Here is a 27,904-nt window from a genome sequence, read left to right as displayed (position 1 = left end):
TATTTGTTGTCTTGCCCTTAGGATGCTGGCCACCCTATATGAATCATTTTGGAAGGCTGAGTATTGGTTACCTCCTGGGTATACATGGGCTGACTTAGAAGATTCTGATGACATCACATATCCTCATCCCAAGGACCTGCTGGCAGTTGTTCCCCTGACATTTGTCTTGCTGGTCATTAAATATGGCTCTGAGAGGTGAGTATCCCCTTTTTAAAAAGAAATTAAAATTTTGTTTATACCTTTTGTTTTTACAGTTCTTTCAGGATATTCCTTTCCCTTCTTCCCTTATAATAAAAAAAATTAAGCAAGATCAAATGATACAGCAATCACATATGATAATGTATACAATGTTCTGCTTCTATTTATATTGGTCCTTTGTCTATAAGGAAACAGGAACCAGTTCATTTCTTCATCTTTTCAAGTGAGACGGGAAGCAAGATTTGTCATGAAATTAATATTCAAGTGCATTTACATTATTATAGTAATTGTGCATACTTTCCTTAGTAATTTTATTTCACTCTATATTAGTTCAGTCAAGTCTTGTCAAGTTCCTCATATTCATCATTTTGTTTAACCAATAATATTCCATTAAATTCATTTCCCACAATTTATTTAGCTATTTTCTAGATGATGAGGACCTATTATATTTCTTTTTTTGTTTCTTGTTTGTTGCTACAAAATGTGTCGATAAGATTTTATTATATGTGAGATCTTTATGTCACTGACATCCTTAAAAACTTATATGTATTTAAAATGAGATTTCTGAGTCAAATGGTATGAACTGTATTAAAAAAGGGTAATCATCAAAACAATTTGGTACTGACTGAGAAATAGAGTAGAGAATCAGTGGAATAGATTAGGTACATAATACCTAGTAATAAGTAACCATAGTAATGTAATATTTGATAAATTAAAAAATACAAGCTTTTGGGATAAGAAATCAATATTTGATGAAAACTGTTGGGAACATTGGAAAATGGTGTGGCAAAGACTGTAACTAAACCAACATCTCACACCGTATGCCAATATATGGTCAACATAGGAACTTGATTTAGGCTTAAAAAGTAATGCTATAGTGGGCAGCTGGGTAGCTCAGTGGAGTGAGAGTCAGGCCTAGAGACAGGAGGTCCTAGGTTCAAACCTCGGCCTCAGCCACTTCCCAGCTGTGTGACCCTGGGCAAGTCACTTGACCCCCATTTGCCCACCCTTACCAATCTTCCACCTATGAGACAATACTCCGAAGTACAAGGGTTAAAAAAAAAAAAAGTAATGCTATAAGCAAACTAAGGAAACATGAAATAATTTATCTGTTAGACCTATGGATAAGGGAAGAATTTATAACCAAACAAGAGACAGAGAGTATAATAGGATGTAAAATGGATAATTTTGATCACTTTAAATTAAAAGGGTTTTGCAAAAGGCTTTTGCAACCAAGATTAGAAGGAAATCAGAAATCTAGGGGAAAATTTTTATAGCAAGTATCTCTGTTAAGGGTCTCATTGCTCAAATATGTAGAGAACTAAGTCAAATTTATAAAAATATGTCATTCTTCAATTAATAAATGGCCAAAGGATTTGAAAAAGCAGTTTTCAAGTGAAGAAATCAAGGCTAAAAAAAAAAGCCTTCCCTGACTTCTTTCACTCCTTTGGCCCTAGTTGATAATGGTCTTTCTCTCATAAAGTGCCCTTTTATTTTATTGCTTTGACACATTTACAATATAATATTATGAATATCAATACATGTACCTTATTCCCCTCCCAGACCATAGACTTTGTAAGGGCAATGATGGTTTGTTATCTAAAGTCTATATCTTCCTAGCACTGGGCATGATGTACAATAAGTGCTTAGCATATCATGAATTTCAAGGGAGACTATTTCTTCTTTGGCTGTGGCTCAGTGTCTTGGAGAACCCATATGATCCACTGAAAGGAATATTTCTGTCCCCTTTCCTGAGAGTCCAGAAGTCCTACCCTTAAAGAAAAAATACATTCTCATACCCCAAGTTAAACATCCAATATTTGCTCCCACTGGTAGCCTTCCCCTTCCTACAACCACACCCCATGATCTATCTCCTTCAGGCTATGTTTCAACCAAGTTAGCTGTGGTAGGTCAGTTGGTGAGCAAGATTTGGCAGAGATTCAGAAATGCCATAAATGAGAAAGTTCTTATATATACCCATTCTCCTGTCTCCTCTTACAGGATCATAGGATTGCCCTTGAGCAGAGTCATGGGTGTGCATGACCCCCGCAGGATCAAGGCAACTCCCAACCCCATCCTGGAGTCATTTTTCCAGACCCAGAATAAGAAACCCAAAAAGGTGAGGAGGGTTAAGGTTTAGATGTCATTGGGTTTAAATGCCAACCCCCTTCAATGGAGTAGTCCCTACTGTTCAGTGGTCCTTGAATAACAAATGAGGAAGATGGGAGATGCTATGTTTACCCAGGGCTTACTCAGACATCTACTCTCTGTGTTGTTTCCATTAGAGAAGGTGATACTTTAGCATCAAGTTCTACCAACCTCTAATCGCAGAGAGTTCAGGAGACCTCAGTTCTAATTCCACCTCTGTCACTGACTTAGTCAAGTCATTTGACCTTTTTTCTTGGAACTTTAGTTTTCTCATCTGTAAAATGAGAGGTTGGTCTCTAAGGTCATTCCCAACTTTCCAGTTCTATGTTTTGTAGACATGAGTTTTCTCCCTAAGGATCATTCCCAGTTTCTCAAATCAATATCCCATTAGTCACCAAGTCTTATTGATTCTATTTCCATAACATATCTTGAAACATTCCTCTTCTCTCCAATCTACCATATTCAATTTAATTCAGGCTCTCAACATTTTTGCCTGACCACCCCTCCCCCAAATGCAACAGCCTTCTAATTTATCCTATCAACTCCATTGTCTTCCTTTCTACAATCCATGCTCTACACAGACACCAATTAAGACATTCCTAAAGTTTATGTCTAACCATGGCTCACCTCTGCTCTCCAAATTGACCTTTATTGACACCAAGAAAAAAGACAAATGATATTTTGATCTGCAAATTCCTTTATGATTTGACTCCAATCCACCTTTCAAGACTTATTACATCTTCCACACACTCTATGTTCTAGCTAAATTCACCTACTTACTATTATTTTTATTTGATATGCCATCTCCCACTCCCATGCCACTGTATGCCGGCTCCCATTTCTGGAATGCTCTCCTTCTCCAGGAATACTCTTACTTCATCATTTTGGAAATCCTATTTCCCTTCAAGGCTTCTATCTCCATCAAGAAACTTTTCACAATTTTTCCAATTATTAATACTGTATTCTTCTGAAATTTGCATTTATTTGCATCCTTTTTATATTTAGATATATGTACACATATGATATTCCCCTAATATAATGTAAAGTCAGTGAAGACAGAAAATGTTAAATTTTCATCTTTCCATAGTGCCTGACAAGTTGGTTTCAAAGAATCCTCCACCCATCAACGTAGACTTCCTCTTCTCCAAAGGGCAATAAGGCTATGGCAAGGACCAGGTTGTGGCTTGGGAAATGCTTGATTGGAGGATATGCCTCCCAGCTCTGGGTTCTGGGTGGGGGGATAAGGGGGGAGGAGTGGAGAAGAGGAGACAGTTCCTTGGACCATACTCAGGGAACCTAGGCTCAAAGACTAAAACATGCCCCTGCCATGCTTTTGGAATCCTACAGGATCCTGGGGAGCAGAGTGGACATTCCCTGATTAAGGAAACTATGTGAATTTAGGGGAAAAGACAGTCATCAGATACTAAATTCCTCTTTGTTGGTCCTACCCCTAATTTTTTCCTACTGTCCCCAGGATGAGCTGAGTCACCTGGCCAGTCAGTGCAGCCTTTCTGTGAGGCAAATACAGTGCTGGTTTCGACGTCGGAGAAACCAAGAACGGCCATTAATGAGCAAGAAATTCTCTGAATCCTGGTGAGCTGGGGGATCTAATGGAAGGTCAGCTCCAAGGTACCTAGACTTGGGACAGTGGCCAGTCTTAGAAAATAAGGGCAATTATTCATCTTCACCCATTCCCTCTCACCCCCAGAAATATGATGTCATCAATTCACCTCTACTTTTGTTCTGTATTTTCAGTTGGAGATTTTTATTTTATTCTACTTCTTTCTTTGATGGTGTGTTCATCTTCTACAATGTGAGTATGTCCTATCTTATTCCCACCATATGATTGAAGCAGATAATTAACAATGGCTTTTTAAATTTTATTTTTTTCAGTTACATGTAGAAACATTTTTGACAATTTTTTTGACATTTTAGGGTTCAGATTTTCTCTCTCCCTCTCTCCCCTACCCTAGGCTGATATAGGTTAGATCGGTGCTTTCACACAATGCATATTTACATATTGCTCATGTGATGATAGAAGATACATATTATACATACAATAAAAATCTCATAAAGGAAACAAAGTGGAAGATGGCAATTCTTTTTCTGCAATCAGACTCTAACAGTAGTTCCTTCTTTGGCTATGGATAGTATTTTTCATCATGAGTTCCTTGTAATTATCTTGGAAACTTGCTTTGCTGATAATAGTTTAGTCCTTCCCTGTTGATCATCATATAATATTTCTGTTAGTGTATACATTGTTCTAGTTCTGTTCACTTCACTTTGCATCTGTTTCTATAAGTCTTTTCAGGTTTTTCTGAATTCATCCTGTTCACCATTTCTTAAGGCACAATAGTATTCCATTACAACCATACACTACAATTTGTTCATCTGTTTTCCAACTAAGGGACAACCTTTCAGTTTGTAATTCTTTATCACTACAAAAAAAGCTGTCAAAAAATATTTTGGTACAGGGGTCAGCTGGGTGGCTCAGTGGATTGAGAGTAAAGCCTAGAGATGGGAGGTCCTAGGTTCAAATCTGGTCTCAGATACTTCTTATCTGTGTGACCCTGGGCAAGTCACTTAACCCCCATTGCCTAGCCCTTACTGCTCTTCTGCCTTGGAACCAATAAACAGTATTGTTTCTAAGTGGAAGGTAATATATATATATATATATATATATATATATATATATATACACACACAAGTAGGTCCTTTCCCCTTAACTCTGATCTCTTTGGGATACAGACCCAGTACTGGTATTATTGAGCCAAAGGTTATACAAAGTTTTCTGGCCCTTTTAACATGTCTCCAGGTTGCTTTCCAGAATGGTTGTATCAGTTCACAGTTCTACCAATAATATATTAATGTCCCAATTTTCTCACACCCCCTCCAACATTTGTTTAGTTTTGTAATTTTTTGGTGATGTTAGCCAATTTGATAGGTGTGAAGTAGTATCTCAAAGTTGTCTTAATTTTAAATTTTTTTAATTCATAGTAATTAGGAACCTTTTTTTCATATGACTAATGATAGTTTTAATTTCTTCATCTGAGAACTATATTTTCATATCCTTTGTCCATCTTTCATTTGGGGAATGTTTTGTATTCTTACAAATTTGACTCAGTTTACTGTGTATTTGAGAAATCACTGTTTTGTCAGAGACATTTGCTATATATTTTTTCTCCAAATTTGTTTTTTCCATTCTAATCATGGTTGCATTTGTTTTGTTTGTACACAACCTTTTAAATTTAATATAACTAAAATTATCCATTTCATTTTTTGTAATTCTCTCTTTGTCTTATTTAGCCTAAATTCTTCCCTTATCCTTAAGTCTGAAATTTAAACATTTCCATGTTCACATAATTTGTTTATAGTGCCACCCATTATTTCTAGATCAAGTATCCATTTTCACTTTATGCTGGTGTACAGAGTAAGATGTTAGTCTGTGCCTAGTTTCTGCCATAGTATTTTACAGTTTTCCCAGCAGTTTTTGACAAACAGTGAGTTTTTTCCACAAAAGTTTGGATCTTTGGCTTTGAACATTAAGTTGCTATGGACATAAACTGCCATATGTTGAATACCTAATCTACTCCCCTGACCCACTAGTCTATTCCTTAACTTGCACCAGATTGTTTTGATGATTACAGCTTTGTAGTATAGTTTGAAATCTGGTACAGCTATGTCTCTTTCCTTCTCATTTTTACTCTCGATTCCCTTGATATTCTTGGCCTTTTGTTCTTCCAGATGAATTTGTATTATTATTATTTTTAGTTCTATGAAATTGTTTTGGGTAGTTTGATTTGTATGATACTGAAGAGGTAAATTAATTTAGGTAGAATTGTCATTTGTGTTATATTGGCTTGGACTATCCATAAGTAATTGTTTTTCCAATTGTTTAAGATTGATTCTATTTGTGTGAGGAGTGTTTTATAACTCTATCCATATAGTTTCTGGGTTTCTTTTGGTGGGAATACTCCTAGGTATTTTTTTTCATTGTTTAGAGTTATTTTGAAAGGAATTTCCTTTTCTATGTCTTGCTGTTGGACTTTATTGTTGGAAAATAGGAAGGCTGATGACTTACATGGGTTTATTTTGTATCCTATGACTTTGCTAAAGTTATTTATTATTTCTAAGTAATTAATAATAACTGAAGAAATAATCCAAGCTATATAACTTATTAGCAGAACAGATATAATAAATGGGCCAATGGGCTCCTCAGTTGGTCAAAAGACCCTGAATACAGAATGAGATGGGTTTTTATATATCAAAAGCAGTTAATCAAATAAGACCAATCAATTAAAATAAAAAATTAACAGGGAAGGATTAAAAATTAAGGAATCTGATTTCTAATTGAAGGAAAGATCAGGAAATTTCCTATTTGAAAGGAGGAAAGCAAACAGGTATAATTCCCTGAAATCAGTAAAAAGAAAAGTACTGCTCCTTCCAAGTGTTTGTATTTAATCAAAGGAGCATAGAAATAATAACTGATTGGTCAGTATGGGACCTGTTTTCAGCTAAGACAAACAGGTTATTTGAGATGTATAATTGTGAAAAAATTCTTTTCATCAGTTTTTTGATCTGATTGGGCTTCTAGTCAGCATTATTTAGGTCCTTAGTTAAGGGACTCTATATAAGCATCAGGTAGAAGTGGTTCAACTTCCCAGTCACCCAGGCCTATGTTCAAAAATGCAACAAAGTTGTTGTTGTTGTTGTTGTTGTTGTTGTTGTTGTTGTTGTTGTTGTTGTTGTTGTTGTTGTTGTTTTTTACAATTCTTGTAACTGAGTACAATTTTTTCACAAGACAGAAAAAGGACTTGACCAGTAATTGAATAGAAAAAGGGTTGAGCTAGATCCAGAATTGAGTCACAAGATGACGTCAATGTGGTTCATTCAATTCCCATATGACCATCCCTCTTCATTTGACTCCTCATCATTCCCATTCCTATTATCTTTGTCCTTCTGCCTTTTTCATGCTCATTAATCCTCCTCTATCTTCCATCATTTTATTCCGTCTTCTCTCTCCCTGTCTTCAGTTTTAGCTCAGCTTACCTTGTCCATTCTTGTTTCCCCCATTCTTTTTGTCTCTTCCCATACCTCCATTCTCATGTCTCCACATTCATCACCCCTCTCCCTTTACCCCTTATGACTTATTGTTCTCTCCATCTCTTCATCTCTCTGTCCTCTCCATCCCTTCTCTTTTCTCTCTCCCGTTATGTCCCCTAATCATTTTCACTCCCATTTTCTTGATTCTCTTCTTTGTTCTGTTCCTCCACTCTCATTCCCTTTGCCCTCTTAGGTTCCATCCACATACTTTATTTCCATTGGCATTCACTCTACCATATTCCTTTCTCTTCCCATCTATTTCATTGTCATATTTCATTGTCATCCCCACCCATACCTTCTCCAAATCCACTTTTCCCCAAATGAACTCTGAATTGTTCTCCATCCTCTTGTTCCATCCCACCTTGTAGTTCCTGTGGTATTGGATATGGAGGAGGCAAGGTCACAGACTCTCTCTAAGGTTAATGTAGCTTGACTGCTCAGACTGACCAACAGACAAAACAGGTTAGAAACCCTGAGTCAGATATGAACTGAAAAAGAAATTGTGTCACTCAATCAAACAGATGAGATTTTCAGTGGAAGCAAGGTCAGGCATGATGGGGTGAGGGAGGAGGAAGGAGTGGGTCACAGAATCATAGAATTTGAGAATTGAAAGGAAAGCCAGCAGTCATCTTGTCCAATCCATTATAGGAAAGGAATCTCTAGTAGAGTATAACAAATGGTCATCATCTAGATATGGACTGAAGACCTCCACATAGGAGAAGAAACCACCTCCCAGAGTCACCTATTTCACTTATGGGACAGCTCTTATTATTAAGACATTTTTCCTGAGATTAGTCAAAATATCCCTCTTTGTAACTTCCATCTATTACTCCCAGTTCTACCTTCTTGGACCAAGAGAAACAAGGCTAGTCCCTTGTGGCATCTAGCGCAATATATAAACATGTAGGTTCTTAACCTGTGAGGAAAACCCGGGGACACTATAATAGGGAAAGGGAAAAAGAAGGCTAAAGGCACAGGAGAATATACAAAGACAGGGATGGGAAGGAACCTGGAAGCCTCTTCAAACTGAGGGCTCTACAGCAGGACTATTTATTTGCAAATCGACCAATTAGCTGGAGTGCATCTTGATAAGAATTACAATGGTTCATTCAAAGTTGCAACTTCTGTTTCCACAAAGATAAAACAGGACTGCTGATGTAGGATGCATCTTCCTACATTCCATGATTATAAAATGTGATACAAATAGACACATATGATTTCCTGGAAAGTATGGTAGCATGGGCCTTACTGAACATCCTCTGCAATGTATTTATCTATAGCATCCTTTTCCTGTTGCATGTAAGATGTAGATAACAAAAAGTGCTTACAATGTGGAATAACAAAGCTGCTTACTTTGAAGATTTGGGGAGCTGGGAGTGTTCCTTTTTGAGAGAGCTAAATTAAGCTTGTTTCCTGCCTTGAGAATTTAGTCCCAAATCAATTCTTTTCTGGAAGGTTTCAGTACATATCAATCTTGTGAATTTTAATATAGCCATAACAAGAAAATTACATTTGCGATTAAATCGTGCTTTCAACTGTCCCTAGACTAGTGATGGACAAACTACAGCCCATGAGCCAGATGCAGCCCCCTGAAATGTTCTATCCAGGCGCGATCTGACAAATACAATGAGTAGGATACAATACAATGAAACTTCAAAAGACTTGCCTTAGAAACAGACTGACAGATGAGCATTTCCTTTCCTTTGGCCCCTTCTTTAAAAAGTTTGCCCATCACTGCCCTAGACCATTGAGTTCAGGATCAGCTTCGACTCTATTTTTAATCTCAAGATTCATTAGTTCTGATATCTTCAGTCCCTCCTCCTCCTCAGGACAGTTCACTTGAACACAGTCATCAAGTTCCTCTTGGGTCTTCTCCAGGCTAAACATGCCCAATTTCTCTAGTAAGTCGTCATGTGACATGAATTCAAAATCCTTCACCATCCAATCATTTGCCAAGTCTTGCTGATTCTATTGCTGTAACATCTCTTGAAACCATCCCTTTCTCTCTACTTCCACCACAGCCACCCTATACAGGCGCTCAGCATCTCAGCTCCCCACTATTGCAAGAGACTCCTAATTTTCTTTTGCCTCAATTTCTTTCCCTTCTAAAGGTCCATCCTCCATGTAGACATTCCTAAGGCTTATATCTGACTATGTCACTTCCCTGCTCAAGAACCTTGAATTACTCTACTGTTTCTAAAATAAAATATAAATTGCTCTTTTCCCCCTGTAAAGCCCTACACAATTTGGCTTTAATCTATCTTTTTAATCTTATCACTCATCAGCCCCTAGATACACTCCATATTTTAGTCAAATTCACCTACTTCTTGCTCCTGATTGCCCTCCTCTAGATACTCCCCACCTCATCCAGGTCCTTAAACCATGGTATACAGAAATGTACATAATTCTCCGGATGAGGACAGAATATAGTGGGACTACTCCTCCCTATTCCTTGAAGCGATGCTCCTTTTTTAAGGTAGCCACTGTCGAACTAGCTCTTCTGGCTGCCATATTACACTACTACATTTTTTTTTTTGTGCCAGAAAAATTGGTTAAAATTCTCTCATCATTGAGCAGCCTTCTATTTTGCCAGACTTTGCTACCCCAGCCAATTGCCACCAGCTATTTCATAGCTAATAGAGGGACCAGATGACTGGCCTAGAGGGAGGTAGAAAGCAATAGAGTAAAGCCTCTCATCTAACCAGGGGTTATAATCCATAAATTTGATTCTGACTTGACTTGAACCTGGGAAGGAGGGGAAAAGTGGAGGGCAAGATAAAGTTGGGAGATGATGTAAAATGACAATACAATCATTCCCACTGAGTGCCTTGGAGTTCCCTGGGGGAAGACTCAAAGCCAGGGGGAGCAGTTATCACCTGTGAGGATTAGATATGCTGTGAGCAGTGTCTAGGAGATGCCCCTTCTTTCTTCCAGGAAACCTGGTTTGGGAAGCCAGAGACTGTCTGGAATGGATATCCGAAGCAGGTGAGCTGTCCCTAGATAAGGACAAATATCAGGTGTCCTCTAAAGCTTTAGGAACAATGATGATGATAAGGGGGAGGAGGAAGAGGAAGAGGAAGGCAAGCATTTTACAAATATTATCTCCTTTGATCCTCACAATGACCCTGTGAGGGAGATGCTATGATTATTCCCATTTTACAGATGAGGAATCTGAAGCAGACAGAGGTTAAATGACTTGCCCAAGGTCACACACCTATTAAATCTCTGATACTGGATTTTAATCCTTTTTCTTGGCTCCAAGTCCAGTACACCATCCACTGCACTCTCCAGAGACCTGAATTAGTAATTCAGGGTTGACATGCAGAAAAGTGGATTTGGAGCAAGGTCTGGGGGAGGTCACAGTGAAATAGATAGGAAGAGAAGGGCATATCATGAGAAAGACAGTGGGAATAGAGTGTGTGGAAAGAGCCTAAGAGGGCAAAGGGCTTCCATCTCCATTTCCTTTCTTGACTTATCCTGTCATGTCTAGTGGCCCAATCATAGGAGATAGCCTAGTATGGCTGGAGAATGGGATTGGACAGGACATTTGGTCCCATGGTACACGAGTTCCTGAATAGTTGTTTCCCTCTTGAACCTCTTGTATATCAATTGGAAACATCAATGACCAAATAGCTGTTTTCATCTCTGCAGCCTCTGCAGCCTGCCATATATTGGTGGTACCTCTTGGAGCTCAGCTTCTACTTCTCCTTGCTGCTTACTCTGTCCTATGATGTGAAGAGGAAGGTGAGTCTGGAGGGAGCCCCGGTGTTGGGAAATACCCCTGTCCTCCCAGTCAAAAGAAAGAAGAGTGAAGGGAAGAGCCTGGCTAGTGTCTGCTACCATGAGAAACATGTTATGCTTGGTCCTGACCCTGAAAGCCAGTTCCTGAAGCCAAGCATAAGAGTCTTGTTCTATGGAAGCAGTAAGGGTGGATCTGATCCACCTGAGCTTACTATGGAGTCCTGTAGGAGACTGGAAAGGGGGTCCAGAATTTAAGGGATCAATTTTGTTCTATTCAATTCAACAGCCAAGGTTTTCTCTCTGAAGTTTCTAGTACTAGGTCCATATCCAACCCAATCTCAATCTCTCCCTTCACCATGCTGTCATACACTTGACCCCACTTCTTCTCTTCCTTATACCTCACTTCAACCTCTGCCTCTCCTTGACATACTAGAACTTTCCCCAAGAGGACTCTCATTTGATCAGGGCAGAAATGGTGGGAGGAAAAGAACACAGACTGTGGATCAAAGTCTAACCCTGAGCATAGGCAAATCCAACTAGATCTTTTGGGAAGTTCATGAGGACCTGGTCTTATCATTGCCCTCCTTTTCCCAGGACTTCAAGGAGCAGGTTGTCCACCATTTTGTTGCTGTTGCTTTGATCTTGTTCTCCTATTCTGCCAACTTGGTGCACATTGGTGCCCTGGTGCTGCTACTACATGATGCGTCAGATATCTTCATGGAGGTGAGTCAGCCCAGCCCGGAAGAGTGTAGATGAGATCAGCTTGAAGCCCTGGGAGCCTCATCTGTGTAGGAGCCAGAGTCCCAGAGAAGAAAACAGAGCTGTCCCTCAATTCCCCCCCCCTTTATTGAAATCCATTGTGCCTGGGGGCCCTGGAGTCCCTAATAGTAGTAGAGTCTCAAAGACTACATGGACTCCTACACAGTAGGAGAATGAACTCAAAAAGAGAAATAAGGTTTGTTATCTCCCTGGCTCTGCCTCTACCAGAGAGTAAAAGTGTAGAGAAATGTATAAAAACAATACTTATTCATTTCCGGGTTTTGGCACCACAAAAACCCCAAACCCAATACTTAGCTATGATTCAGATCTAGGGTCTCCCCAAAATAGGAAGGGAGACATATTGGATTCCTCCTAAAAAAAGTTCTTATTACACAATGTGGGTAGTAGGTATAAGAGTTATTATTCACAGATAATGTCTGATGCAAAAGACTTCCAAGTGAACCTAAGCAAATATAGTCAGTTCTGCTATAATATGACATAAATGTTCCTAAGAAACACTGTATCATCTGAAATGACCTAATAAAAACCAGAGCTTTTGAAGATAATGAGTATAAAGGCATAAAACTCAAAAACTTCATAAGCAAATCACAAAAAGATTAAAATCTAATAAAAAGAACAATTTTATACATATTAAATTGATGGAAATATATATCCATAGTATAAAAATAGTGTGTAAACTCTTGGCCTTGGGATAATATTCCACCTAGGCCCTAGACACAGAAACAGGTTGGCATGAGGCCATGGCAAAAGACAGTAGGGGTGAAGGTGGGAGTGATACAGATCCATCCTTCTCTTCTTTCAGTTTCTATTGTACTGGAAGATATATTAAGACTGGTGTAGGTCCTTTATAAAGGACCTGAAGGTTGGTTATGGAAATGGGTAGCAGAAAATATTGTAGCTTCTGATTTATATTGAAGTGGTGCTATTTTCCAGATTCTGTTTCTTGAAGAAGAATTTGAGTAGAAGCAAACTCACAATTTGTATTATGCTCTGTGTCCCCTAATTTATCAATCATATTTGAACCAATTTACATTTTCAAAAGATGCTTTATAGCAGAACTGACCATACATAAGCAAAACATCATTTGTTCTCTGTATTCATTATACTCCTCTTAAAGGAATGAGCCCTTTGTGTAATAATGGGACAGATATTTCAGGTTGACCTCAAGTTTTCATTGTCATGGTCCATATCTCCTACCAGTCAGGGCATGGATTGTGTTGGTCCTTCAAATACAGGACTATAAGAGGAATGACTATCTTCTCCAAGAAACTGTTCTCCTTGTCAATTGATATCTGAATTCAGAAATCATGAATGGCTATAAAGTTACTCCCCATAAGATCACTACCAAAGCTGGAAATAACTATTTTTAAGACTCACTGGTCCTTGATCTATACTGCAGAGGGATGCGCAGTGGAGAAATCTGTTCCCCAACCTTGCTGGAAGTTCAAGGGAGCAAAGATGTTAGCAAAGACCTCTAATAGTGAAGGGCCTGGAAAAAGAGTTGACAAAGATGCTTTCATAATTCTCATGGTACACCTCAGGCAGCAAGGTTCTATTCAGAGTCTGTCTTTCTGATTTTCTGTAGACAATGTCCCAGTCATGAAGAATAAGCAGGAGTTGCTGTGTATTCTAGTGTAGTCTGTGTCTTAGTAAAAGGTCAAAATAATTATCAAGCACCAGTTCTGGATTGATGGGTTTCACACAGCAGTGTACTCATCAGGTCTCTTGCTTAGCTTGCCTTTGGGGATGACTAGTGATTCTATTTTTTCAGACTTCTTCTAGTCCAGTATTCTTTGATTCTTCCCTCCATAGTCAGACCTTGGTAGGAGTCATGGGGAGGCAGGGTAAAGGATGAAGATATATAAATCTGGGTAAGGGAGGTAGGGGGTAGAGTTGGGTAGGCTTGGCATAACTCTGAGGACCCACCCAAACTACAAGAGGTTCTGAAAGAACCTGTGGTGACTTAGCTGATGTTATCATGGTAAAAAGTGAGAGAGAAAGTGGAAGCAACAAGTTGGATGTCCACCCCCCACCCAAAAGATGCAACACTAGAACAAAAAATGTGTGGATCAAAGGACTATAGTTGAGATGAGGGTGGGGTGGGGATCAACTTTAAAAGCAAGAAATAGTAAAGTGTCTGGATAACACTTTCTTTAGAAAAGTCTGGGAGGTTAGTGTATAGAAAGTATAATGGGAGTTCGCTAGAAGCCACAAAATTTTATGCAAATTTGAGCTGCATTCAGAAAGACCCAAAACAGGGACAGTAACAGTTAATTCAGATATCCATCAATCAATGAATAGACATCTATTAAGTGCCTACTAAATGCTAGGGAATCTGCAAAGAACTGAGGAGAGAGATAAAAAGAAAACATTTCTACCTACAAGGAGTTTACATTCTATGAGGGAAAATCACACATACCCATGTGAGTACAGTAGGACCCTCTTATCTATAGTTTCCATTCTCTGCAATTGACTCTGGTCAACCCAGAGAACTGGAAGTCTGCTCATGAAATACCAGAAGTCTGCTCACAGCAGCAGTCTACCTCTAATGCTTCCATTTTCACTTTTTTAAGGGTTTTCTTATGGCCTTGAAAGCCCATCTGAGGGGCAGGAGTGGAAAGAGAGCACATATATATGGGGATAAGCAGATAAATTCTTCCATCTATATTAGGTCTTGGCATGTATCGCAATAGAATACAGGGGTTCTACTCTAATACATATGAAAAATATAGTCTTGTTCTGACTATATCTAGAATCCTGTGTTCAATTTTCCTGAAAATTCTCTCCTCTGGATTTTTGTAATCCTGCTCTATCTTGACTTTCCTCCTACCAGACTGACCATCCTTTTGCTGGATCTTCATCTATGTCACACTCACCAACTGTGGGTATGCCTCCAGACTATCCTGGGCTCTTCCATTTTCTTCTCTATACCTGAATATTTGGAGATTTCATAGCTCTCATGGATTAAATTATTATTTCTGTGGGGAAAACTCTTGGAATGTATATATCCAGACCTCAAGATCTCTCTTGAGGTTCAGTTCTACATCACTAATTGCCTATTAGACATTTCAAATTGAATATCAAACTCATATGTAAAGAAGACATTTTCAAAGGGGAAATCAATTATCTTTCCCCACCCAAAACCCTTCTCTTTTTCAACTTATTACTGCCAGGGGCATTCCAGTCAACTAGGTTCATAATCTTGAATTTCCTGTTTATCTTACATATAGCTTGCTTGATATTTATTTGATGGACTATTGTCTCTCCCATTAGATTGAAAGGTCCTTGAAGTCAGGGACTATGCTTTGACTTTTTTTATATTCACAGAGTAGGCACTTAATAAATGTTATTGATTGATTGAAGTTCTTCACTTTTTATCCTCACTCCAATTAAGTAGCTGCATGATTTTTTTTCTGTTAGTCATTCAACTATTATTTATTAAGTTCCTATATGCTAGGCACTGCACTAAGTGATGGCAATTTTATCATTTTCACCATGTCTTTCACTCATACTTTCCTTTCTCTCATACATCTGCTACCTTCATCACTTCTTACTTAGACTACTGCATTAGCCTTATAATTGGCCCCCCAGTAGGGTGGTGTTTGGTCTGAAGTACAGCATGAGTTATGGCAACACTTGTGCTGCCACACCAGAAGTAGTCCTTAAAGGCAGCTGCAACAGAAGTAGTAATAGCTTCCAGCCCACAGACAGTAAAGGGATTGAAGAATGTTTTTCTCAGCCCATAGACAGTAAGGGGGTTGAAGAATTAGGCAGAAAGAGATTGCAGGGTACCCTTTGCTGGCACTGGGTGAAGGATACTATTGTAGTTTTGGGTTGTAATTCCAAGGCAAAAAGGAAAACTAACACTTGTGTAAGCAGGTGTGCAGAAGTTCTGGTCAGAGTTTCAAGGCAGAGAAGAATGATTGTGGTTACTCACAAAGGAACTGAGGCCATGGCCTTAGTTCCAAGGCAGAAAGAAGTAGAAGTGAACAGGGGCCTGAATCAATTCTAATATTCAAAGGAGCAATAGCAGTTGTAGCTAATTGGATAAAAAGTCCATTTCAGGATAAAGACTAGAAACAGTGACTATGCCTTTCCTTTTATCATACCACTTAGAAGTATCAAAAATTTATGAGCCCCAGTAACTATCTCTGAAAACAGCAGCACAAAAAACTTGAAGCTTGAGATAGTACACCCTCCAACCCAAGAGTAGAGCCTAATTTTAGCATAAACTTAAAAGTCAAGAAATAGACTGGGAAAATGAGCACCCAAAACAGAATCTAACCATAAAAAGCTACTATGGTAACTGGGAAGATAAAAATACAAACTCAGCTACAAGCAAAACCTCAAAGAAAAAATTTGAACAGGATATAAGCTCAACAAAAATTCCTGGAAGAACTCTAAAAGGATTGAAAAAACAAATAAGAGTTATAGAGGAAAAATCGGGGAAAGAAAAGAGAGTGATTCAAGAAACAAGCCCTGCTCTCCAATACTGAAGAAAATAGTACCTTAAAAAAAAGAATTGACCAAATGGTAAAAGAGCCACAAAAATTCACTAAAGAGAATAAATCATTACAAAGCAGAGTTGACCAAAATGGAAAGAGGTTCAAAAATTCACTGATGTGGAAAATCCATTGTGTAGAAACTAATGACCCCATGAGATATCAAAAAAAAAATCAAACAATATCAAATGAATGATTTCTAAAATGGGAAATATCTTGTTTAAAAAATAAGTGAGCTGGAAAGTAGATCAAGAAGAGATAATTTAAGAATTATTGGTCTACCTGAAAGCTATGATAAAAAAAAAAGAGTCTAGATACATTTCAAGAAATTATCACAGAAAACTGCCCCAATATGATAGAACTAGAAGATAAACTAGAAATTTGAAAAATACACAATCTATTGAAAGAGATCTCAAAATGAAGACACTGAGGAATAGTATAAGCAAAATTCCTGCGCTTCTAGGTCAAGGAGAAAATATTGCAACCAGTTAGAAAGAAATGATTCAGATATCTTGGAACCACAGTAAGGATCACACAAGATTTTGTAGTATCCATATTAAAAGTACAGAATGCTTAGAATAAGATATTTGGAAGGCAAAAGATCTGGCATTACAACCAAGAATAACCTAACTAGCAAAACTAAAAAAATTCTTTGGGTGGGGGAAAATGGACAATTAATGAAATAGAGAATTTTTAAAAAATTCTTGATGAAAAAACCAAGAGTTGAATAGAAAATTTAACTTTCAAATATAAGATTCAAATAAAGCATAAAAGGGTAAAGAGAAACCATAAAGGACTCAATAAGGCTAAACTGTTTTCATTCCCACATGGAAAGATTATATTTGTAAGTCCTAAGAATTTAATCATTATTAGGACAGTTAAAAGGAGTCACACATACAGGGAGTATGGGTATGAGTTGACTATGATAACTTGATTTTTAAAGATTAAAGAAAGAGAAAGAAAAATTATGTGGGAGAAGGGGGAATGGAGAGGAAGAATTGGGGAAAATAGCTTACATTAAAGATATGCACAAGGAAGAGCTTTTATATGGGAGGAGAAAATGGGGGTGAGGAGACAGCTAGGTGGCTCAGTAGACTGAGAGTCAGACCCAGAGATGGGAGGTCCTGGGTTCAAATCTGGCCTCATATACTTCCTAGCTATGTAACCCTGGGCAAGTCACTTAACCCCCATTACCTAGCCCTTACCACTCTTCTGCCTTGGTTCCAAGACAGAAGTAAGGGTTTTAAAAAAAGGAGAAAGAAAATAGAGGTGGGGGTGGCAGTCAGCCCTTGAACCTTATTTTGATCAGAATTAGCTCAAAAAGGGAATGACATACACACTCAGTTGGGTAAAGAAGTCTATCTCATCCAACAGGAAAGAAGGAAAATAATGGGATTAAAAGGGAGTGTGGATTAAGAGAAACAGTAGTCAAAAGCAAAATAGACTTTTAAGGAGGGGTAGGGTAAAAAGAGAGAGAGAAAAGGATAAACAAAAATAGAACGGAGAGAAATCCACAGTTAGTTATTATAGTCTCAAATGTGAATGAGATGAACTATCTCATAAAATGGAAGTAGATTGCAAATGAATTAGAAATTGCAATACAAAATTATGTTTTTTATAAGAAAAACACTTAAAAGCGTTAAACAGAGTTTACAGAGTTAAAATAATGAACTGAAATAGAATCTATTATGTTTCAGCTGAGGTAACAATCATCATTTCAGACAAAGCAAAAAACATTTGAGAAGGAGGAATAAATGGAGATTTCTTTAAAATGATAAATAGTATCTATCTAAAACTATCAACAAGCATTATTTGTCCTAATTTTTAGGACATTATTTTATTCATTGAGCTTTTGTACTTCCTTTTCCATTTGGTCAATTTTTTAAGAGTTGTTTCCTTCAGTGGACTTTTGAGCCTCCTTTTCCATTTTTCCAATTCTATTTGATTTCTTCATTTAGTTTTTTTCAAACTTTTAACAAACTGCTGTCTCTATTTTTTTTTCAATTTTTCTTCTACCTATCTTATTTGATTTTTTAAACTTCTTTTTAAGCACTTCCAAGAATTCTTTTTGGTCCTGACACCCTTTCACAATTTCATTCAAAACTTCACATGCTATCTTTGGTGCCCTCTTCTGAGTTTGCATTTTGACCTCCCCTATCACTAAAGTAACTTTCTAAGGTCAGGTTTTTCTTTTGGTTTTTGCTCATATATCCAGTCTTTTTTTTTAATAACCTTATCTATATGATGAAGTTCAGCTCTGCTTCTGTGGCAGGGGGAGTACTCTTCCTAGGTTCCCCCTAAAGCTGCATGAACTGGATTGATCTGGATTCATCTTCCCAGCTGACAGTTTCCCAGGGAGTGCTTGTACAGGGCCTTTTCTCCCACTCCTGGCTCTCCTGGTGCCTGAGTGCATTGATCTGTTCCTCAGAATGCATTGAATTTTTCTCATGCTGTCAGATCCACTACTCTCCCTTCTTGCCACAGACAGACTGATCCTTCCTGGAGTCCCTCTACATTCTCTTGAGCAGAAATACTGCTTGACACTGTCTTTTGTTCATTCTGATATTCCAAAACTTTTTTGAGGCATTTTACTTAGATGAGTGGGTTGTTTGGAGGAGGTGAGTTTAGGTAGACTCAGAGTTTTCCCTACTCCACCAGCTTGGTTCTTGGAAGTGGACGTCCAGAAAGCATTACTTGTAATAGTGATAAGCTAGAAGCTTTCCCAATATGATCAGGAATGAAGCAAGGATATCCAATAATTACCACTATTATTCAGTATTGTACTAAAAATAATAGCTAAAGTAATAAGAGAAAAAATTAAAGGAACAGGCAATGAGGAAAGAAAACTATCAGTCTTTGCAGATAATATAATGGTATATTTAGAGAATCCTAGGGAATCAGTTAAAAAACTAGTTGAAACAATAATCTTTGCAATTAACAATTCTTTCAGTAGAAGGATATAAAAACCCCACATAAATAATTAACATTTTCACACATTACTGACAAAATCTATCAGGAAGAGATAGAAATATAAATTCCATTTGGAATAATTGTAGAAAATATAAAATACTTGAGAGTCTGCCAGCCCAGACAAACAGAAACTATATGAACAAAATTACAAAACACTATTCACACAAAGTCACATCTAAGCAATTGGAGAAATATTAATTGCTCATGGGTAGGTCAAGCCAATATAATAAAAATGACAATTTAGCCTAAATTAATTTACTTATTCAGGGCTATACCCACCAAATTACCAAAAAAAAAACCCTTTTATAGAGAAGGAAAAAAAATAACAAAATTTAACTAGAAGAAAAAAGATCAAGAATATTAAGGGAATCACTGAAAAAATATGAATAAAAGTGGTCTAGCAGTATCAGATCTCAAATTATATTACAAAGCAATAGTTGTGAAAAGATCTAGTCCTATCTAAGAACTGATATTTAAAAATGAGCAAGACATAGTTTTATTTATAAATCTTTCCTTTTTGTCAAATGAGGGCTTCTCTAATAGGAGAGAGGAGGGAGGGAGACCTGGGTATTTTTAATGTAACAAATAAATAAATTAAAATTAAAAAGAAGAAATATATTGGTAGGTCAGCAAAATAGGTTAAGTGTAGAATACACACTAGTAAATGACCATAGTTATCTAGGGTTTGATAAATGCAGAGAGTCAAGCTTTTGGGACAAGAACTCACCATTTGACAAAAATTTCTGGGAAAACTAGAAAGTAGGCACGGCAGAAACTATATATAGATCAATATCTCACACCATATCAAAGTAAAAATGATTACATAATTTAGTTTGAAAGGGTGATCATATAAGCAAATTAGAAAAGCATGAAAAATTTTATTTGTCAGATTTATGGACAGGGGAAGAATATATGACCAAACAAGAGACAGAGGGAATCAAGGGAAGTAAAATGGATAATTGTGATTACATTAAATTAGAAAGGCTTTGCAGAAACAAAACAAATGCAGCCAACATTAGAAGGAAAGAAGGAAACCAGGGAAAAATGTTACCAAAAATTCCTATAATAAAGGACTCATTTTTCAGATACATAAAGAATTGAGTCAAATTTATAAGACTATAACTCATTTCCCAATTCATAAATGGTCAAAGGATATGAACAGGTAATTTTTAGGAAAGAAATCAAAGTAATCTATAATTACATAAAAATACTCTAAATCACTGATTAGAGAAATGCAAATTAAAATAAATAATATACCATCTTAAACTTATCAGATTGGCTGACCTGACAAAAAAGGAAAATTCATATTTTGAAGGGGGTGTAGAAAAATTGAAACACTAATTCACTGTTTGTAGAATTGCAAACTGATCCAACTATTCTCAAGAGCAATTTCTACTATGCCTAAAGTTTTATAAACTGTCCACACTCTTTAATTCATCAATATCACAGCTATATAACAAAGAGATTAAAAAGGGAAAGGACCTTTTAAATTTTTTTATATTTTTTTTATTTATCAAAGCTCCTTTTTTATGGCAAAGAATTATAAATTGAAGAGATGCCCATTCATTGAGGAATGACTGAACAAGTTGTAGATTGTGATGGAATACTGTTGTACTATAAGAAATGTCAAGCAGGATACTTTCAGAAAAACATGGGAAGACATTAATTTATCCACAGTGAAGTAAACAGAACCAGGAGAACACTGTACACAATTAACAACAATTAACAACAATATTTAAAGGATTACCAACTGTGAATGACTTAGCTACTCTGATTAATTCAATGATCCAAGACAATTTGAAAGGACTTATGATGAAAAATTCTTTCCAACTTCAGAAAAAAACTGATGGAATCCAAATGCAGACTGAAACATAAGATTTCCCCTTTTTTGCAACATGGACACCCATTTTGCATGATTTCATATGTATAATTGATAGCACATTTCTTACTTTTGAAATTTGTGAGGAGTTAAAGGGAAAGGAAATTTGGGATGCTAAAAATTTTTAAATTAGCATTTTAAATGAAAAAAAAAAGCCTCCCTTACCCATCTCTCTACATTCCAATTTATCCTCCACAGAGTTGTCAAAGTGATTTTTCTCAAGTATAATTCTGACTATGACATTTCCTCCCCACCCTCAGCAAACTTCAATGGTTCCCTATAACCTCTAAGATTAAAATAAAAATACCCTTTTTTTTTTTTTAGCAGTTAGGGATCTTTAGAAATTGACCTCTTCCTATCTTTCTAGTCTAATTAAAATATTTTCCCATCATGATTTGTATGGTCCAGCCATGTTGGTCTACTTGTTCCTACACACAACACTCATTTCCTATCTTTTTGCTTCTGCATTGGAAGTCCCTCTGGCTTTGAATATTCTCTGTCCCTCCTCATTTCTGCCTCATAGAATCCCTGGCATCCTTCAAAAATTAGTTTACATGCCCCCTACTGTAGAAATATTTTTAACTCCTAGATGCTGGTGCTGCCCCCTCTTCCTTTTGAAGGGAGTAAGATATTTTTCATAGAGAAGTGTCTAGTCAGGCATGAATTTTAGGAGTTGATCAAACCAGGAGGATTCAGCACAGAAGACACCAGGATTTTTTGAATTCACATCCCTCTGGGTAAAACATTTTCACACTTGCATGTCTTGTGCATATGCATTTATTTATAAATTATTTTTGTATCCTATTTTACTCATATTAATGCATAACAAAAGGCATAATTGTAAATTTTTAAAGGAAGATAAAGATAAAATAGACAAAATTTTATAAAATTATTTCTCAATGGACAAGAAACCTTACTGCTCTTGAGAACAATGTGATTGAATATCCTTCATTATTTCTTTTAATCCTGTTATGCCTTGGTTTTTAGTTAAAACAAAACAAAACAAAACAAAACAAAACAAAACAAAAAAACCTTAACTCAAATATAGACAGACCTGAGTTGAAGTCTCACTTCTGACATATATTGGCTATGTGAGCCTGGGCCAGTGTCTGAATCTTTCAATGTTCTAAACCAGAGGGGACAGCTAGCAACACTCCATAGTACAGTAGGAACCATATCAAAATATAGTTGAAGGAGCAGCTAGATGGTTCAGTGGTTAGAGAACAAACTTGGAGATGAGAGGTCCTGGTTTCAAATCTGGCCTCCGATACTTCCTAGCTGTATGATCCTGGGTGTCATTTAACCCCCATTGCCTAACCCTTACCGCTCACTCTTCCATCCTAGAATTGACATTAATTCAAAGAGAGAAGGAAAGGGCCTTTTTTAAAATGAAGTTGAGAAATATATTAAACAAAATAAATAATTTATTAGAACAAAGTTAATATTTGGCTTTCTAAGTTAATATGCAGCTAAGGAATTCTGACAATGAATTTAGTGACTCTTGTCTTTAGTTTGATACCACTGCTCTAGGTAAAGGTGCCAAACTCAATTAGTAAAGAGGGTTTCCCAGATCAATGACATCACAGACCCAGGATCTATACCTGTCCCTACGTAGTAATTAATCAGTTAATTAGATCAATGTAGCTAGTTATTTCCTTTAAAAAAAAAGATATTGCTTTATCAAGAGATCCAAAAATGTCATAACTGCCGGTAAATAAAGCAGTGTCAATATAAAAATAATCATCAAAAGTGAATTATATGTGATTTTAACAGTCGAGAATATTCAATATAAATCTATTCTACTTTCTTTATAATGGCTTCATATCTTAAGATAGGTGACCTAGTAGTTAGCATACTCAACCTGGAGTCAGGAAGATTTGAGGTCAAACACTTACTAATTGTCTAACCTTGGACAAGTCACTTAACCTCTGTCTGCCTCAGTTTCCTCATTTCTCAGATGGGAATAATAAGAGCACCTACTTCCCAGGGTGACTGTGAATATACAATGAAATGACATTTGTAAAGTACTACACACACACACACACACACACACACATATACTAGCTATTATTATTTTTTGTATATTTTAATTGTTTTTTGGTATGGATATAAAGAACTAGAAATAGCCCAGCTGGATTAGAGACTAGAGGGCAGGAAAGTGAGCATTAAAGTTGGAAAAGTAAATTGGGACTAGGTCATGAAGGGCTTTGAATGTCAAATACTTGGAGACGATTGGGAACCACTGGAGTTTTTTGAGTAGGAAAGTGAAGAGTCAGACACGTACTTTAAGAAGTTTACTTTGGCAGCTAAATGGAGAATGGGCTAGCATGGGGAGAGACATGAGGCAAAGGATCCAATTAAGAAGCTGGTTACAGTAATCCAGGCAAGAGGAACTAACCCTAATTCTGATGGTTATATAACTGGGGATAAGAGGATGTAGATAAGAGATGTTGTGGCAGCTTCTTGGCTATATGGAGATGGGGCAAAAGTGAAGAGTCTAGGATAACTCAGGGGTTTCCTCTCTGAGTGTTAAGGGATGTGGTGCTTTTGAGAGAAATGGAGAAAGTCTGGAGAGGGATGGATTTGAAGGGGATATGATCTATAATGAATATCATCACCCAGTGAATACACCACCATGCCATCCAGGTGGGTGTATCCTGTGACTAGCTCTGTTTTACTCAAAATAAAAAAGATGTGGTAGGGCTCTTTTTCTTTGCTTAAAACCCTGAAACTCAACCCATCCATCTGAGGGACCTCTTTAGGCTGCGTGTAATGAAAAGTTTCCTAAGGCACAGAGCTCTCTGAAAGTAAGATGAGTCTTCTGTGAAGTGCAGTAAGCTCCTCTCATAGTAGCCCTTCAATTGAAATGATGACTTATCTAGGGGGACTCTTAGACAAGCGCAGATTGCATTAGATACCCTCTGAAGCCCCTCCCAACTCCGGGTTTATGTGTTACCAAAATTCGCTCTGTTGTCTCCTTCCAGGCCTGTAAGATGTTAATTTACACAAAGTGGAGGCTAGCTCGAGACACAGTGTTCATCCTCTTTGCCATGGTGTTCTTCATTTGCAGACTCATTCTCTTCCCAATCAAGTGAGCCTGGGTCTAAGAGGTGGGTTGGGATGAGGGCAGAAGGAGGAAAAGGGTCTGAGAAATGGGGACCTTCTGCTGCCAAGAGCTGCCTCCTAGAAAGAGAAGCAATCCTCTGCCTGACAAGTCTTTCTATGTGTGAGAAAGATGAGAAGAGGTCAGGACAGGAGGGTCTATGTGTCCTTTCAAGAGGTTCTTCCCCCATCCCAGAGGCTTTTCACTCTGTCCCTCCATTTCTTTGGGGGGAAAGGGGTTGTTTCTGGTGACTAAGGGATCTGAACCCTGGCAGCCTGGCTCCTCCTCTTTACACATTGTGACTCCCAGTTGCTCTCTCTTGCAGAGTCCTTCACACCACTTACTATGCTTTCCTGACCAACTACCAGGCCTTCTTTGGATACTATTTTGCCAATGTTCTCCTGATGGTCCTGCAGGGTCTCAATGCCTTCTGGTTTTTCCTCATCCTCCGAATGTTCTACAAGCTTTTATCAGATGGCCAGGTAGTTACAAACCTGACCCTGGTCCACAAACCCTCCCTCCAATCCATGACCAGCAGCAGAGAAGTGGGGAAATAGGGAGGAGTGGAAGGGGAGCATGGAGGATCAGCTTGGCATCCTAGTGCTAATAAGGCACCCAAGTAGTTCCAGCAAAGCATCTGAATTCAAGTTCATCTCTTGTCTTTCCCATCTGTCTTCCCATATCTCTAAGTCTCTGTCTCTTTCTCTCTAATTCTTTCTTCTCTCCCCTCCCCTCTTTCTCTCTCCTCTTCTCTTCTCCTCTTCCTTCCTCTTCTTCCTTTCTCACTTCTCTTTCCCTCACCTCTCTCTTCACTATCTCTTTACTCTCTTTCCTTCTCTCTCTTTTTCCTTCTCTTCATCTCCCATCTATCCCACTCCCCATACCCTTTTTTCTCTCTCTCTGTCTGTCTCATTTTTTCACCCCATTTCTGTCCATCCTTTTTTCCCCACTTGTCTCACTTTATATATTCAAACAGGTGCCAAGTCTTGTCACTTCTACCCCTGCAATATCCCACCCTTCTTATCCCTTCTTTACTCATACACCCATCATCCTAGTTCAGGAAATCATCACCTTCCTCCTGAACTATCTAATTCATCCTTCACATAGTTCAAAATTACAACCACAAAGGTTAAACCAAAGAGAATGGAGATTATATCAAGGAAAGCCTGCTAAAGAAGATGGGAGGAGGTGGGGTAAAGGGTGCATATCAAAGAGTTTGCTTCAGTAAAGAGAAAGGCCACTTTTTATGTGATATAATGGTAAAAGAAGAGATAGTGGGAGAAGATGTCTGAGTGATATGAGAAGAAGGAGGATGAATGAGCTGTCAGTGAATGACCTCAATAGTTTCAGTGAAGGAAGAGGTGAGGCCTTCAGCTGAGAGTAGAGGAAAGAGTATTGTGAGTCTTGAGGAGGGATGAAAAAGTTTGGAATTCCTATCATGGTGAGTAGCCTGCCAAATTAATTATTAAAGAATAAAAGAATTCCCTTGCTTTCAGTGAGAGCCTAGTTGCAGACATATAACATAAATCTGCAGGGAATCTTATTTATTATGGTCTTGTGATTTTAATGACTATGAATAAAAGATAGATAGTGGGAATAATCCAACGTTAGGGTTTGGCAATGTATAATAGCTAATAGGATAAGGAGGTAAGAGATTCAGGTGTCCAGTTAGACTTATTCACCAATGGGTCAAAGTAGGAAAGGGAAAAGGCAAGAAAATCATAGCCAGTACAGGGGTAATGACTTAATTAAGAAGAGAAAATTGAAGGTCATGATGAAGAAGAAGGTTGGGGGTAATAAAACAGAAAGAAAGATGGAATGAGAAAAGATTACGATTAGCTAAGGGAATCTCAGAGTTTATACACATGGTAGAAACATTTGTGGTTGATATTAAATTTAAGAATATGACCATTTCTATATGTGACTGGGTTGGAGAGAAGGAGTAGGTCATGGGAATTTGAGTTCTTGAGTTAGAAAGAATGAGAGTAGGAAATTGGAGTGTAGGAATTCCTTTCACCCTTAGAGGATGAAAGGAAGGAGAATACTCTGGGTTGTTTTTTTAATAAAAATCACTGGAATCTAGATTGGGTAATTAATTCATTCACAGTCTAAAGAATAAACTCTTCTACTCAAAGAATGAATTAAAAAATATTTGTTAAAAACCTTACAATTGTGCTAAGCTCCAGAAATACCGATATAAAACCGAAACTGTCTCTAACCTTGAGGAAAAGCAAAGAATACATAGAACTTAGTAGTGGCCAGAGATAGATGTTCTGATCTGAGAATAACAGCTAGCATTTATGTAGTACTTTAAGGTTTGCAAAGCACTTTGCAAACTTTATATCATTTGGGAAGTCATTGGATTTGTGAATGGGGTGTCCTTTCCTGCACCAAGGCTGGAATTCAGGGAAAGGGTTTTGAGGGTCTGTACAGTGCCAGGGCAAATGCAAGGTCTGTTGGTCCAGAGGGTGAAACAGCATGATTGATGACAAGGTAACAGGGGCCACCCTTTTACCACCAAAAGTAAATATGGATTATCTGTCATTTAAAAATTTATACCACTTGGCCCCAGTCTACTTTTCCAGCTTCACTGCACATTGCTCCCATTGCTTCACCCATAATTCTTTCTGGCCAAACTGGCCTTCTTGCTATTGTTCCTCACCTAGGACGCTCCTCCCATCTCTGTGTCTTTGAACATGTTGTTCCCCATGTGTGAACTGCAATCCACCCATCCCCATCTCCACACCTCACCTCCACTTCTTAAAATTCTTTATTTCCTCTAAGACTTAGCTCAAGCATCACCTAAGTTAGGCATTTCCTGATTTCTTCCCTAACCTCAACTTCTACTTCCAAAATTTCCTTATTTATTTACTTTGCATATATTATGGATATAATTTTATAAGTACAGGCTGTTTCTCCTGAGAGATAGCAGTTTCTTGAGGGAAGAGCCTATGGCATTTTTGTCTTGATTTTCCATTGTTTTGTACAGTGATGAATACACGGGAGGTACTTAATAGTTATTTATTGGTTGATTGTCCCTCTCATTCTTAGGTGAAAAATGATGTGAGGAGTGATACAGAAGAGCAAGATACGAGTGATGAACAGTTGGACATGAGACAGCAGAGAAGTGGGAAACTCCAGTCTAATGATACCATAGACACTCGAGCCCGGGGTGGTTTAAAAGGCTGGCCAGCTTGCCACTGAGCCTGTCCAAGTGAAGATCTATGGATGACTGGTCTCCTGACTGCCCGAAGATTGATTCACCCTGGGAAATATCTCAGATTTTGATTGAATATGGACTCCATAGAACAAGACCTGTGCTGAATAGGGGCCCTTTATTTCTGTCTCCCCATGTCTGTCTATTTTCCTGTCCCTACCTTTAGTGGTCTTCAAGGTAGAGGAGAAAGGATATAATGTCCCTGCTGCGGATTTTATGGTGAATTTAGTTATCTGTCTTTTGCACAATCTTTCACACCAAAC

The 27,904-nt window shown here is 37.8% G+C and overlaps 1 protein-coding gene across 1 annotated transcript; it reads left to right on the top strand.

The window, feature by feature from the left end:
- The first annotated feature begins 22 nt into the window (after positions 1-22).
- LOC123244266 (ceramide synthase 4-like) lies at positions 23-27,628 on the top strand. Its single transcript, XM_044672645.1, has 10 exons — positions 23-195; positions 2,200-2,317; positions 3,821-3,939; positions 4,102-4,159; positions 10,384-10,434; positions 11,101-11,193; positions 11,785-11,913; positions 24,306-24,412; positions 24,750-24,906; positions 27,476-27,628. The coding sequence occupies exons 1-10, from the start codon at positions 23-25 to the stop codon at positions 27,626-27,628; spliced, it is 1,158 nt and encodes a 385-aa protein (XP_044528580.1).
- Positions 27,629-27,904: the final 276 nt, after the last annotated feature.

Source organism: Gracilinanus agilis, chromosome 1, assembly GCF_016433145.1.
Source record: "Gracilinanus agilis isolate LMUSP501 chromosome 1, AgileGrace, whole genome shotgun sequence".
Lineage (NCBI taxonomy): Eukaryota > Metazoa > Chordata > Mammalia > Didelphimorphia > Didelphidae > Gracilinanus > Gracilinanus agilis.
Note: the sequence above shows the minus strand (reverse complement) of the source record. Positions and strands in the feature narration are given on the sequence as shown.